The 12,129-nt window shown below is 36.9% G+C and overlaps 1 protein-coding gene across 4 annotated transcripts in view; it reads right to left on the bottom strand.

The window, feature by feature from the left end:
- LOC117319456 (WD repeat-containing protein 47-like) overlaps positions 1-12,129 on the bottom strand; it is a 19,273-nt gene extending 7,144 nt beyond the window's left edge. For all 4 annotated transcript variants that reach the window (XR_004530740.1, XR_004530741.1, XR_004530742.1 and 1 more), the window contains exons 1-8: positions 10,445-12,129; positions 7,297-8,121; positions 5,390-5,496; positions 4,869-5,026; positions 3,631-3,797; positions 1,864-2,037; positions 630-752; positions 114-332 (exon numbers count right to left, since the gene is read on the bottom strand). Coding sequence is in view for 1 of the 4 variants with exons in the window: in XM_033874257.1 (XP_033730148.1) it covers positions 114-332; positions 630-752; positions 1,864-2,037; positions 3,631-3,797; positions 4,869-5,026; positions 5,390-5,496; positions 7,297-8,121; positions 10,445-11,990 (3,319 nt within the window). In the remaining 3 variants the exon portion in view is untranslated. The remainder of the gene's footprint in view (positions 1-113; positions 333-629; positions 753-1,863; positions 2,038-3,630; positions 3,798-4,868; positions 5,027-5,389; positions 5,497-7,296; positions 8,122-10,444) is intronic.

Genomic DNA, 12,129 nt, shown 5'->3' with positions numbered 1-12,129 from the left:
AACAGTCAAACTACCCATACAAAAACTGGCCTTTTAAGACCAACTCGAGATAAAATAAGAATTAACACAGAGTACTATAGACGACTGTATAGGGAAGGGGAGACAACTCTTACCATGTAGGTCTGTGAGAACTAATTTCTGGTCATAGGATGAAGAGAGAAGGTAGTATGCATTCATTGAGAACCGAGCTGATCGACATTCTCCCTTGTGAGGTTTGAAGCTTTGGATCCCACGGGAGCCTCGGATATCATACAGCATAACACTACTGTCCTCATGTCCCGAGGCCAAAAGGCGTCCTGAAGGGTCCACACACACTGACGCAAAAGCACTGCCTACCAATACAAGTAAAAATCATTTGATCATCGAAGTGCATCCTTACTATCAACCATACAAAACAGATCTTAAAATGGTGATATTAAAGTCCATCTTCTTCTGTACACCTTTTTCATGTACATATTTAGCTGGGAAAATAAATATTTGTGCATTGTCTGAATTTACTGTGTAACATTGCCAGATCTATTGTTATAGAACAAGAGATATTTTTTCTTTAATTTGTGAAAAGTAAATGGCACAAACATAACCAGGTTTTTATTTTGGTTTAACAAACCGTTTTGGTTGGTCTGTTTTACCTGTGGCACTTGGTACTACAGTTATAGCTGTAGACGCCCTCATGTCCCAGAAACGTGCGGTTTTGTCCTGGGAACCACTCACAAACATGCAGCCACCCCAAGTGTGTAAAGAGTACACATGTCCTAAAAAATAAAATCAAACATACATTGAAAGTCTTCAGAACCTATGGGCACCCAATATCCCATCTCACAGTAGGCAGTAGGTACATATTTCATAAAATATTCTGCATTTTATGAAAATTGTTCAGATTATGTGACAGACGAAAATCACATTTACATCAATATATATATATTTATCTACAGAAAGAGAATATACATCAGCACATATATAGTTTTTGTCAGAGATGAAGCATCTTTACAAAGGTGGCTGACTTTTATATATCTTTTATCATTATGATTATAATACCTACTTCACTCTCTGTCAACATTCCAAAAGCTACCTACTTTACTCTGATAATCTTTTATCATATTGATAAAAGATATATAAAAGTCGGCCACCTTTTCAAAGATGCTTCATCTCGGACAAAAAGTAATTTATGATCGATTGAAAACAAGAATAGACTGTTGTATATTTTATACCAATACCATAAAGTTACCTACTTTATTCTACTAACACCTACCAAAAGTTACCTACTTTACTCTATTACCACCTTCCAAATTCAAAGTGGAGCATCCTCGTCTATATTTTGTATACAACCTTTGGTCTTCTATAAGCTTTCGTTATCAAGAATCTGTTGTTTTTCTTTCATTAGCAGGTATTAATTTAGACATATTTCTATACCATGGGTGCTGTTTTTTTGAGAAGCATTGCATCTAGTTTACATTAGTGATGGGAATCGGTTTCACTTTCAGACTTTCAAACTCAAAATCAATCAATTATCACTTATAAACGGTTTTCTAAATTTAGCGTAGTATTGCCCCTTTGAAGAAAATTAATGTACATCTCGAGTATCAATGTAGTATCTTTAAAGAGAAGTTGAATCATACATTAAAATTTCATTTTCTTGTTATCTGTCTCAGCAACATATCCAGGATGGTAAAGAAGGGAGGTACATTACAATCCTCATTAAAATCAAGTTTCCATCTCTGTGGCTAGTAAATAGATTATATCCAATGTAGTTCGATAAATAGCAGGACTAGTCAAGAAACAAATAATTATTATTGACCACCTTTGCAGTCTCACATTCATTTTCTTTAAGCCCCCTCCTACCCACATTGTCCCTGTATTACATACCCGAGTGTCCAGCCATGGCCCTGACAGGCATGCCGGTCTCGCAGTCTGTCACATAGATTTTGTTGTCACCAGCTCCACCACTAATCAGCAGTGAAGTCCTGTTGATGCTGTCCTGCATAAAGGTCAGGTCTCGAATTGTACCATCATGGATTGTCAACTCCATCTCAGGCCCCACTGTAACGTGAAGAATTAAAAAGTGACACAAATGCATCAGGGTGAACATTTATCATTTACCTGGGTGCAGTATCATTAAGGAATTTTTCAGGTGGAACTTTTTTCTGAACATATCTCTGGTAAGTTTACCGTCGGTGTTTTCCTGTGTGTTGTATGTTCTATGGCCTTACTGTAGGTGTGTTCCTGTGTGTTGTGTGTTCTATAGCCTTACCGTCGGTGTGTTCCTGTGTGTTGTATGTTCTAAAGCCTTACCGTCGGTGTGTTCCTGTGTGTTGTGTGTTCTACAGCCTTACCGTCGGTGTGTTCCTGTGTGTTGTATGTTCTACAGCCTTACTGTCGGTGTGTTCCTGTGTGTTGTATGTTCTATAGCCTTACCGTCGGTGTGTTCCTGTGTGTTGTATGTTCTATAGCCTTACTGTCGGTGTGTTCCTGTGTGTTGTATGTTCTAAAGCCTTACCGTCGGTGTGTTCCTGTGTGTTGTATGTTTTATAGCCTTACCGTCGGTGTGTTCCTGTGTGTTCTACAGCCTTACCGTCGGTGTGTTCCTGTGTGTTCTATAGCCTTACCGTCGGTGTGTTCCTGTGAGTTGTATGTTCTATAGCCTTACCGTCGGTGTGTTCCTGTGTGTTGTATGTTCTATAGCCTTACCGTCGGTGTGTTCCTGTGAGTTGTATGTTCTATAGCTTTACTGTAGGTGTGTTCCTGTGTGTTCTACAGCCTTACCGTCGGTGTGTTCCTGTGTGTTCTATAGCCTTACCGTCGGTGTGTTCCTGTGTGTTCTATAGCCTTACCGTCGGTGTGTTCCTGTGTGTTGTGTGTTCTATAGCCTTACCGTCGGTGTTTTCCTGTGTGTTGTATGTTCTATAGCCTTACCGTCAGTGTGTTCCTGTGTGTTGTATGTTCTATAGCCTTACCGTCGGTGTGTTCCTGTGTGTTGTATGTTCTACAGCCTTACCGTCGGTGTGTTCCTGTGTGTTGTATGTTCTACAGCCTTACCGTCGGTGTGTTCCTATGTGTTCTATAGCCTTACCGTCGGTGTGTTCCTGTGTGTTGTATGTTCTATAACCTTACCGTCGGTGTGTTCCTATGTGTTCTACAGCCTTAACGTCAGTGTGTTCCTGTCTGTTGTGTGTTCTATAGCCTTACCGTCAGTGTGTTCCTGTGTGTTGTATGTTCTACAGCCTTACCGTCGGTGTGTTCCTGTGTGTTGTATGTTCTACAGCCTTACCGTCGGTGTGTTCCTGTGTGTTGTATGTTCTATAACCTTACCGTCAGTGTGTTCCTATGTGTTGTATGTTCTATAACCTTACCGTCTGTGTTCCTGTGTGTTGTATGTTCTACAGCCTAACCGTCTGTGTTCCTGTGTGTTGTGTGTTCTATAACCTTACCGTCAGTGTGTTCCTGTGTGTTGTATGTTCTATAGCCTTACCGTCGGTGTGTTCCTGTGTGTTGTATGTTCTATAGCCTTACCGTCGGTGTGTTCCTGTGTGTTGTATGTTCTATAGCCTTACCGTCGGTGTGTTCCTGTGTGTTGTATGTTCTATAGCCTTACCGTCAGTGTGTTCCTGTGTGTTGTATGTTCTATAGCCTTACCGTCAGTGTGTTCCTGTGTATCGTAGCGTATCATCTTTATGGTCTTATCGTTGGAGCCTGTGGCGATGAGGTCCCCCATGGGGCTCCAGGCGATACAGTAAATGGATCCTTTGTGATGTTTGTTCTTTTTGTACATAACTTCTGTCCTATCTGTCACATGGTCCTCTCTGGAACAACAGAACACATCATTGTCATGTAAAACAATATCTCTAACACAAAACATACAATTATCATGTAAAACAATCTCTCAAACCACAAAATACACTATTGCCATGTAAAACAATATCTGGAACCACAAAACACACCTTTGTCATCTAAAACAATATCTGGAACCACAAAACACACCATTTCCAAGTAAAGTAATCTCTGAAATGCCACAATATGCAGTTATAAACTTCAAAGGTAGATCTAATACAGAAAGAAACCAGCTCAATCTCCTAGGGACAATATCATCCGTTCTAGGAATATGTTAGTAATCTTAAGTCCTAGACTCGAAGGTATCAATCAACAACCAACATAGCCGCAGTTACATTACTAATAGTGGTATTGTAGTACTAATACTGTAGTATTGAAAAGGAAAATGTCAATATTTGATTTGTTTTGATAAGGAAAAATAAATAATGATATAGTTAATTGCAGCTGGTGTCTGAAACTGTAAATGTTTATATGAGGCATATGTACCTAAATGAACATTCTTTCCTGGTTAAACTGAATTTATGGAATAACATAACATGTAGAAATGATTTATTATGACATACATGCATCTATCGTAGAATGTAAATTCACCAAACAAGCGCAGTAAAAGTACTTATTAAAAAAAATTTAAATCAGTAAATTGAGTCAATGTTGTACATTTCAATATGAAATCTTTTCTTTTAACCGAGATGGATTCAATTAATAAAAAAGATTCTTATTCTGTCAAACACTGACCTATATTTGTTTTAATGTCGCAATGTTAATATAAATAAAAAGGAAATCTGGTTTTAGATCATATATGTGTTTTCCATTAAGTTATACCGTGTAGGTAATTATATGTGTTTCTATACTTTCTTAGACTTTAATTATTAGTTAAATGTTCACCTTGATATAGCGAACTAACATATCCAAACTTACAGTTTCCCCAATTATCTCTTTACAATAACATATGCAAAAATAGTTATGTATCCATATTGAAATGATACTGTTTATACCAACTCATCAGTTCAAGATTCAATCCTAGTCTCCAGAAGCCCTCTTACCTGAGACTGGACAAATCAGGAAATGCACAGACGCGTAACACTTTGGAGTTGGAACCCACAGCATACAGCTCTCCTGACGGATGGAAGGCAACAGTTCTGATAGCTTGTGCATCCTCCATTGATGTCACCGCCACAAACTTTGGCCGATTTACATCTGACTGTTGTTATAAAATAGCATAACCACCATTAGATATCCTTCAGTGAATGGTATATAGATACCACAGGCACCAACACATATCTATCCTACAATGTAATCTAAATACACAGACAATAGTAATAACTACATGCACCATTGTTTCCAGATAAGAATACATGTAGCTTAATTGACATTTAAATGTAAAATCAATACCTTTCTAAGTATATCTAACGTTACAGAACAATTATTGTTGATTTTTTTTTACTTGAAAAGTTTCAAATGAGAAATTCCTCAGCATTCAGAGGCAGAACAAAATGTGTGTTCAATATTAGGTATATATGACGTCATTCTACCTAAGGGAAGTAACTCTGATCAGTCTACCTACACTTGGTTTAGGCGAGGCCACTCCAGGACTAGCATCCAGATGCGAGCGGTGTAGACTACCTGTACTGATGTGACTTGTCTCCTGGTAGTTGGCTTCTTGCTTGGCATCTATTTATATCAAATCAAACATCTTAAGTTTGGATACATCATTTATATTGATTATAAAGATATTTGTAAATAGTTAAACACCTCTGAGCATCAGAATTTTATATTTTAATAAATTGAGAGAACATTACCTAAATTATAAAAAAAATTGCTGTGTTGTTATAAAGAATATTATGATAAAAAAATAATTAATTAGTGTGTAACCACTTTTTCATAAAATCCTTTCAAAAACTAATTGTTTTTTTTCATTTTTTTTTTTTTTCATTTTACAGTTTGTGAGTAAACATACTTCAAAATCTTGTTAAACCTATAATTTCTTTAAAATTTGTAATGGTGAGTGGAGATGTCAACACTTTCAATGTTATTGTTATACATGTACATGCAAGCAGTCAAAGTTTCTTATTGTCTCTGTATTAGATGATCATGAGGATATATATGAAGACTTTATTACACATTGGTTCACAGGACACCCTGTAATCCAATTGATGAAGCTGTAATAAAGTTTGTATCTATAGACTATTAAAGAATGGAACCACAACAAAACAAGATACTTTTTAAACAGAATTATCGTAGATCAAACAATCAGGTATTTGTAGGCGACGTAACACAACATCAAGCACATGCAAATTTAATGAATCAAATAAAAATATGATGGTTTACAAGAACATGCAATGAAGCCTCACCATTCCAGTTATATACTCTCCCAAAATATCTGGATTGATACCATTTTGATATAAAAGGATTAATGGAGCGATTGTTGAGCAGGAAATGACCCAAAATACTTATGTACATGCCCTTTGAACATGTATATAAAGGCATGGGAAACCTGGGTAAACACCAGTAAAGAGTGACTGGACTAGTGAGACTTCATCACAAGTGTTTGTATCAATCAATAAAAAGTAAAAGCAAAAATTTTATGATACAGGTTACACACAAGGAACAAATAGTTACTGGGAAAATAAAATCACTTAAAGAAATAAAGCATGAAATGAAACTGATCATGACAGGACACATTATATGCTTGAAAATTACCAGTGACAACCTCATGAGAGAAGGGGAGGATGGCTGTATGTTCATTACATATGGAGTTTACAAGGTACAGTATATGTATAAATATGCATACCCGATCATACAAAGGGGAAAAAAACGAAAACTGATAAGCCAATCAATTAAGATGCTGCACAACTATAGGGTTCAACCATATATCATGCTAATATGCACAGTTGTCTACCTTTGGAAGACATAGTAGGGGATTTAGGGTTTCGGCACTTCCCTTGACCACCTGTGGTCAGACTAGATGGCCTGAGAGCAGGCCCCTTGGGGGCTGAACGGGGACTGGATGAGGGTGCCGATTTACCGCCAGGGATTTTTGTCTTACAATTAACAGCACCCCCTGGTGGCCCTGGACGGGCGTTAGATGGCTCCTTAGTCTGAGATTTAGGTTTAAATCGCCTTGGTAATGTTGAACTGGAACCTATATCCCAGAGGACAGTTCAAACAATCATAAACAGTTCCACACATCCAAATAAAATAAATCCTAGATTTGTTATAAAGTAATTATTCACTTAATTTGCAATAGGAAAAGAAAAGATTTATTACCGGTAGTTGATCAAAATGTTATAATATCTAATCACAGTGCATGAAATTCACCCATTTCAGTACATAACATTCTTTCTCTTTAATTACAATGCACATTGTACTTATAATGTCTTTTGTAAGTTCTAATTCAAGGCAGAGGTTTTTTTCAAAGTAAAGTTGTGTGTTAATCTAGGATGTTAGCTTGTTAGTGTTCTAACAACTTACCTGGTGTATAAGAGCCAAGAGAGTTTGGGTGGTCAGTTTTTGGAGTTAGGGTCCCATCCCGGGGTTGTCCAGCTTTCTGTTTGCCCATATTAGGTAATGTCTTATAGTTATTTGCTGGACTGTGAGGACAGCTCGGAGCATGTTGCATTCCTTTCCCAGCTGTATGTCCCCTGGAAGAGTTCCCTGGTTGTCCCTTGACATTTGGAGGACTATTTTGGGACTTTACATTGAGGGATGACTGCTGGTCTTTGAACTGCGATACCTTTGAAACACCTCCCAACACATAACATCCATCTTCATTTGTTTGTGAATCTGGCCACTCATTTGACTGAATCGGGCCTACTGGTCGATTATGTCCATTTAACTTCTTTTGTTGTTGGGCATCCAATGCTGTAGGGCTGGGTTTTGAACTCCCGTGTGTATTTCTGCTGTTGTCTTCATTCATGGGTTCTAGTTCGCTCTCCGAGTCAAACATATGAACAGCATTCATGGCAAGGATGGGCTTTTTCATGGCAACTGTTACATTAGGATTTTCGTTTTTCCCTTCGTTGAATTTTTTCAACATTTCTAGTTCTGGTGTGTTCAAAGGAAACTGTTCATTGGGTATAATGGGCTGTCTATTGTCTTCGAAAGGTGTGAAAGTAGGTGTATCTGTATATGGGATAGTTAAAGGACTGCCGGCAGCATTACCAGTGTCCTTGACATGTTCATTGTTTGCTATGGGTGTAATCTGTGGTGTGGGAATGTCATTGTCAGTTGTCTCTACATTTTCTAGCAAGGGTGTGCTACATGAGGAAGATGATGGAAACTGGCTATCCACATAATCTGGAAATCAACAAAATTGACTAAATAAACAAACTAAAATGAAAGAAACAGAAATAAGAGGCCCAGAGGGAATGTATTGCTCACCTGGATATTTCATGTAGTTTTATAGCTATAGGTAGTTTTATTATAATTATTAGCAATTAATTATACAACCATGACAAAACCTTTATACAAATATATTTTTTTCAAATAATTCAATTTTTTACTCTTGATCTTCGTCTATTCTCAGTACCAAGGAAACATCCTGCTGATTCCCTACTTCCATATACATGTATAGAGCAAATCAGGTTGAAACATAATGATCTGACCTGACATGAAAGGTTGCATGTTGTGTTCAACTTTCGATGCCTGTTAAAAATACTATCAATTCCTGTAGCTATATACTTTCATAAGCTTTGGAAAAAAAGATACGCTAAAATTAATTCTCAATGTCCTGCACTTCTTGTTTATAACAAACTAGATTTTCTTGTTCAATATATAGAAGCTCCAGAACACTTTTATTCATGTCCTTTAAAGTAAGTTAATGAAGTAAGATTTTCAAAACATTCTTTGTTTCCTCTAATAGAACTTTGTCTCTGTCCCTAGCCTTTGCCCTTTGTGAATACGCTTCTAATCAACATTTACTGAAAAAGCGGAAGTTTATATCATTCATGTCATTAGTTCCTTCAGCCCTTTACTTATACCAGAAGACTTTTCCTCCTTCAATACAATCAGTGAGTCAAAGGAATACTCTAAGAAGACTTATTCATTTGAACTAATTATATAACTGACAGATGGATTACGGACAACAGATATTGTGCCACAGTATAAAAAGACTGTTTGGGCCAGATAAGCTAGAAATGTAGTTACTATAATTATAAAAGTTAATTTGGTACAGATACAGTTATATCAACAACTCATTGTGCACAAATTGAAAAACAAGACAATAAGTCACAGGATGCTTTTACATGTAATTAACATTTTTGCAATTGGAACTTATATATAACTGGAAGATGTGATGTATTTCAAGCAAGAAAATCAGATGATTTTATAATAATGGAATATCTATCATATAATACAATTACAAGCTTAAGTCAGTGTATAATATTATTTACTTTTGACCTGACAATTGGCTCCTTATATGACCTTGACAAGGAAGTGCAGCTGTACATTGCATTGGTCGGAGACATTGAACATCATAATGTCACCATGCATGTACAAATCTTTGATTTGTTTGTTTAATGCTACAATATATATCAGGAAAGCTAAAACCTTCAGCCTAGCAATATACCTAGAGAATTAAAAGAAGGATTATAAGAGCAACTGTGTGAACATGTACAGAATATAGACCTTTAACAGGGCACAACAGAGAATGATCCAAGTGGTAGGTCATGCAAAGAGAAGACATGTAATATTTGTAGGAGAAAAGAATGACTTTTGAATATCAATCATTATTTTATGAACACAACACTTTACAACAATGAACAATATCTACACAACATATAATACCAGCACAATATATATTTTTCAAGAGCATATACTGATAAAAACTAAACACACGATGAGATAAATCAAATCCAATTATTCAGAATGATATTGCATTTGGTAGATGAAAAGAGAAGATAGCACTTCTGCGTGTATATAATGCAATAACAACAATTCCATAAAAGTGAATATAATATTCATCAAATGAATCTGAATGTCCCAAGCACTTTCCATTGCAATATATCATATATATAAGCTTGAAGTTAGATTGACTCTATCACAAGAACTCAAATCATTGTGCAATAACCAATAAAAAAGTCCTTGTAATTTGAAATTCTGACTTGAAACAGTTTCAATCAACTTCTCTCCAAAAGCAACAGAATAGTAAATAATATTGTTCATAACTGATCAGCAGCCTATGTGACCTTGACCTTTATTTGACTTTAAGAATTATATAATAAACATCAATGTTGGTTTAAAAATGATCTGCAATGCAAACTTGTACAATGTACTTCACTCAATAAGGAAAATTGTACTCTATCATGTATATGAAGGTGGAGATTCATGAATGATCAGCTAACATTTATAGTAGCTTACATTGCCACTGTGTGCATGACCTTTGTACTTAATCAGATCTGAAAAGCAATTTCAGTTTCTGCTTAGGCTGGCACATTTTAAAAGAATTATTATTATAATGTTGTAGAAATAAATTTTTGTTTACCAGGTAACTTGTTTTGAAGTTAGAATTCAACAAAATATAGTGTACACATCAATAATATGAAACACATGTGCATTTATAATACATTTGTCCATCACGACCACATGTGCATAAATAATATACACATTTAATAATGAATACCTTGTTTCTCCTCTGTACTGTCAAGCTGTGCCATAATCTGCTGTTTTTGTTCGATCTCTTTCAACTCCATTTGGTACAATTGTCGTTGTTTCTCCTGTATGGCCAGCTGGTCTTGTAACCTGCACTTCTGTCGCTGATATTCTTTAAACAGTTCTGAGCTGGAGTCTCTAACACTTCCTGGCTCTGGAGAGTCCCGCCTCTCACGGGGATCTGACTGAGATTGTGCTGGTGACATGACTCTTTGAGGCCCATCACTGGTCAAGCTTGTACGGCGCTGAGGGGGCGTGGCACTTCTAAGTGGAGATTTTGTCTGTGTGTGCTGAGGAAGGGGTCCCGACTTTGTCTGTGAAACACTTTGAGCAGGTGACTTGTGAATCACAGGTCCACCAGTAGACATTCTTGGGTCCTCAACAATAGAACTATGCGTTTGGACACTCTCTCCTTGTGAAAATAATTTGTCTATAGAAATCTGCATTGGATTTTTCATGGAGTTGTCTAGTTTTGGTCCAGGTGCCATTGATTGTGACAAAGGATGTCTGGTCAAATCCATCGACTGAGTCATTAATCCACCTCTTCCAGCTAATCCACTAGATAGTCCATCAAATTGCGGATTCAGAGACCTTGTCATATGATCTGCAGAACGTGGTCTTGTGCTTGGTACAGCAGAGTGGGGAAACATTTTAGGCTTGATAGGTGTGACTAGAATTTGCTCAGACCATGATGCTTCCAACGAAGGTTTAATAAGTGGACGAACATCAAAGTTAAGATTTTTCTGCTCAAATGGACAGGAAAATGTACCATCAGGGATGTGTTGCAGCCACGAAAGCAGACTTAAATCTGCATCATTAAACCCTGTATTTTGTAACACTGTAGAATATGCCATGTCCAAATCACTATTATCACCATTACTTGTTGCTCGCTGTTGACAATATTCTACACACGATTCATACAAAAGACCTTTCAACACAAGTTGTAAAAGACGGTCATTTTCTGCAACACACGCTTTTTTATCTTCTTTCCTTTCAAATGGGAGAAACTTCTGCACAAGTGGTAGGACATCTCTAAAACAAGTGACGCGTGCATTACTAGGATTCCAATTCTGGTAATCAATGTGATCGGATAACCGTGGTAATGTCAATAACATGCACATATTATTGTATTCCTCTTTTGTGGGACACAGTTTTTCAAGAGAGTTTAAGCACTTAACAACCTCTTCAACCGTAAATTCGTAATTCTGCATGGCTGTTGGATCAGATTTTATACACAATAGTTCCAAATATTTGTGCTTCATGATGAGGTAATGCAACTGTTTACCATTGAAACCATCTGCGGAACTAAGCGGCTGAATAAAGTCAATAACGTCATCCCACTGACCATCAAGAATTAATTGTCGTAGAAACAGAAGATCGTCAGAATACATGCCATTGATTAAACCTGTCTCTCTCTCAAGCGAAAGCATGGCAATGTTTAGCTCGCGATTTTCTAAAAACTCGGCAACGAGTTTAACCACGTCGCCCTCGTTTATTGTAATATCAGGGGGAGGCATCTTGTTTTTATATATTAACCGTTTCAATCTTGACACCTGGTTACCTCAAACTGCAGATAATGACGTCACTTTCTTGTTTACGAACAACTGTCACTTCTCCGGTGCTCCGTCTACCATTATCATATTTTTCATGTGATGG

The sequence above is a fragment of the Pecten maximus genome, chromosome 2, assembly GCF_902652985.1.
Source record: "Pecten maximus chromosome 2, xPecMax1.1, whole genome shotgun sequence".
NCBI classification, from domain to species: Eukaryota; Metazoa; Mollusca; class Bivalvia; order Pectinida; family Pectinidae; genus Pecten; species Pecten maximus.
Note: the sequence above shows the minus strand (reverse complement) of the source record. Positions and strands in the feature narration are given on the sequence as shown.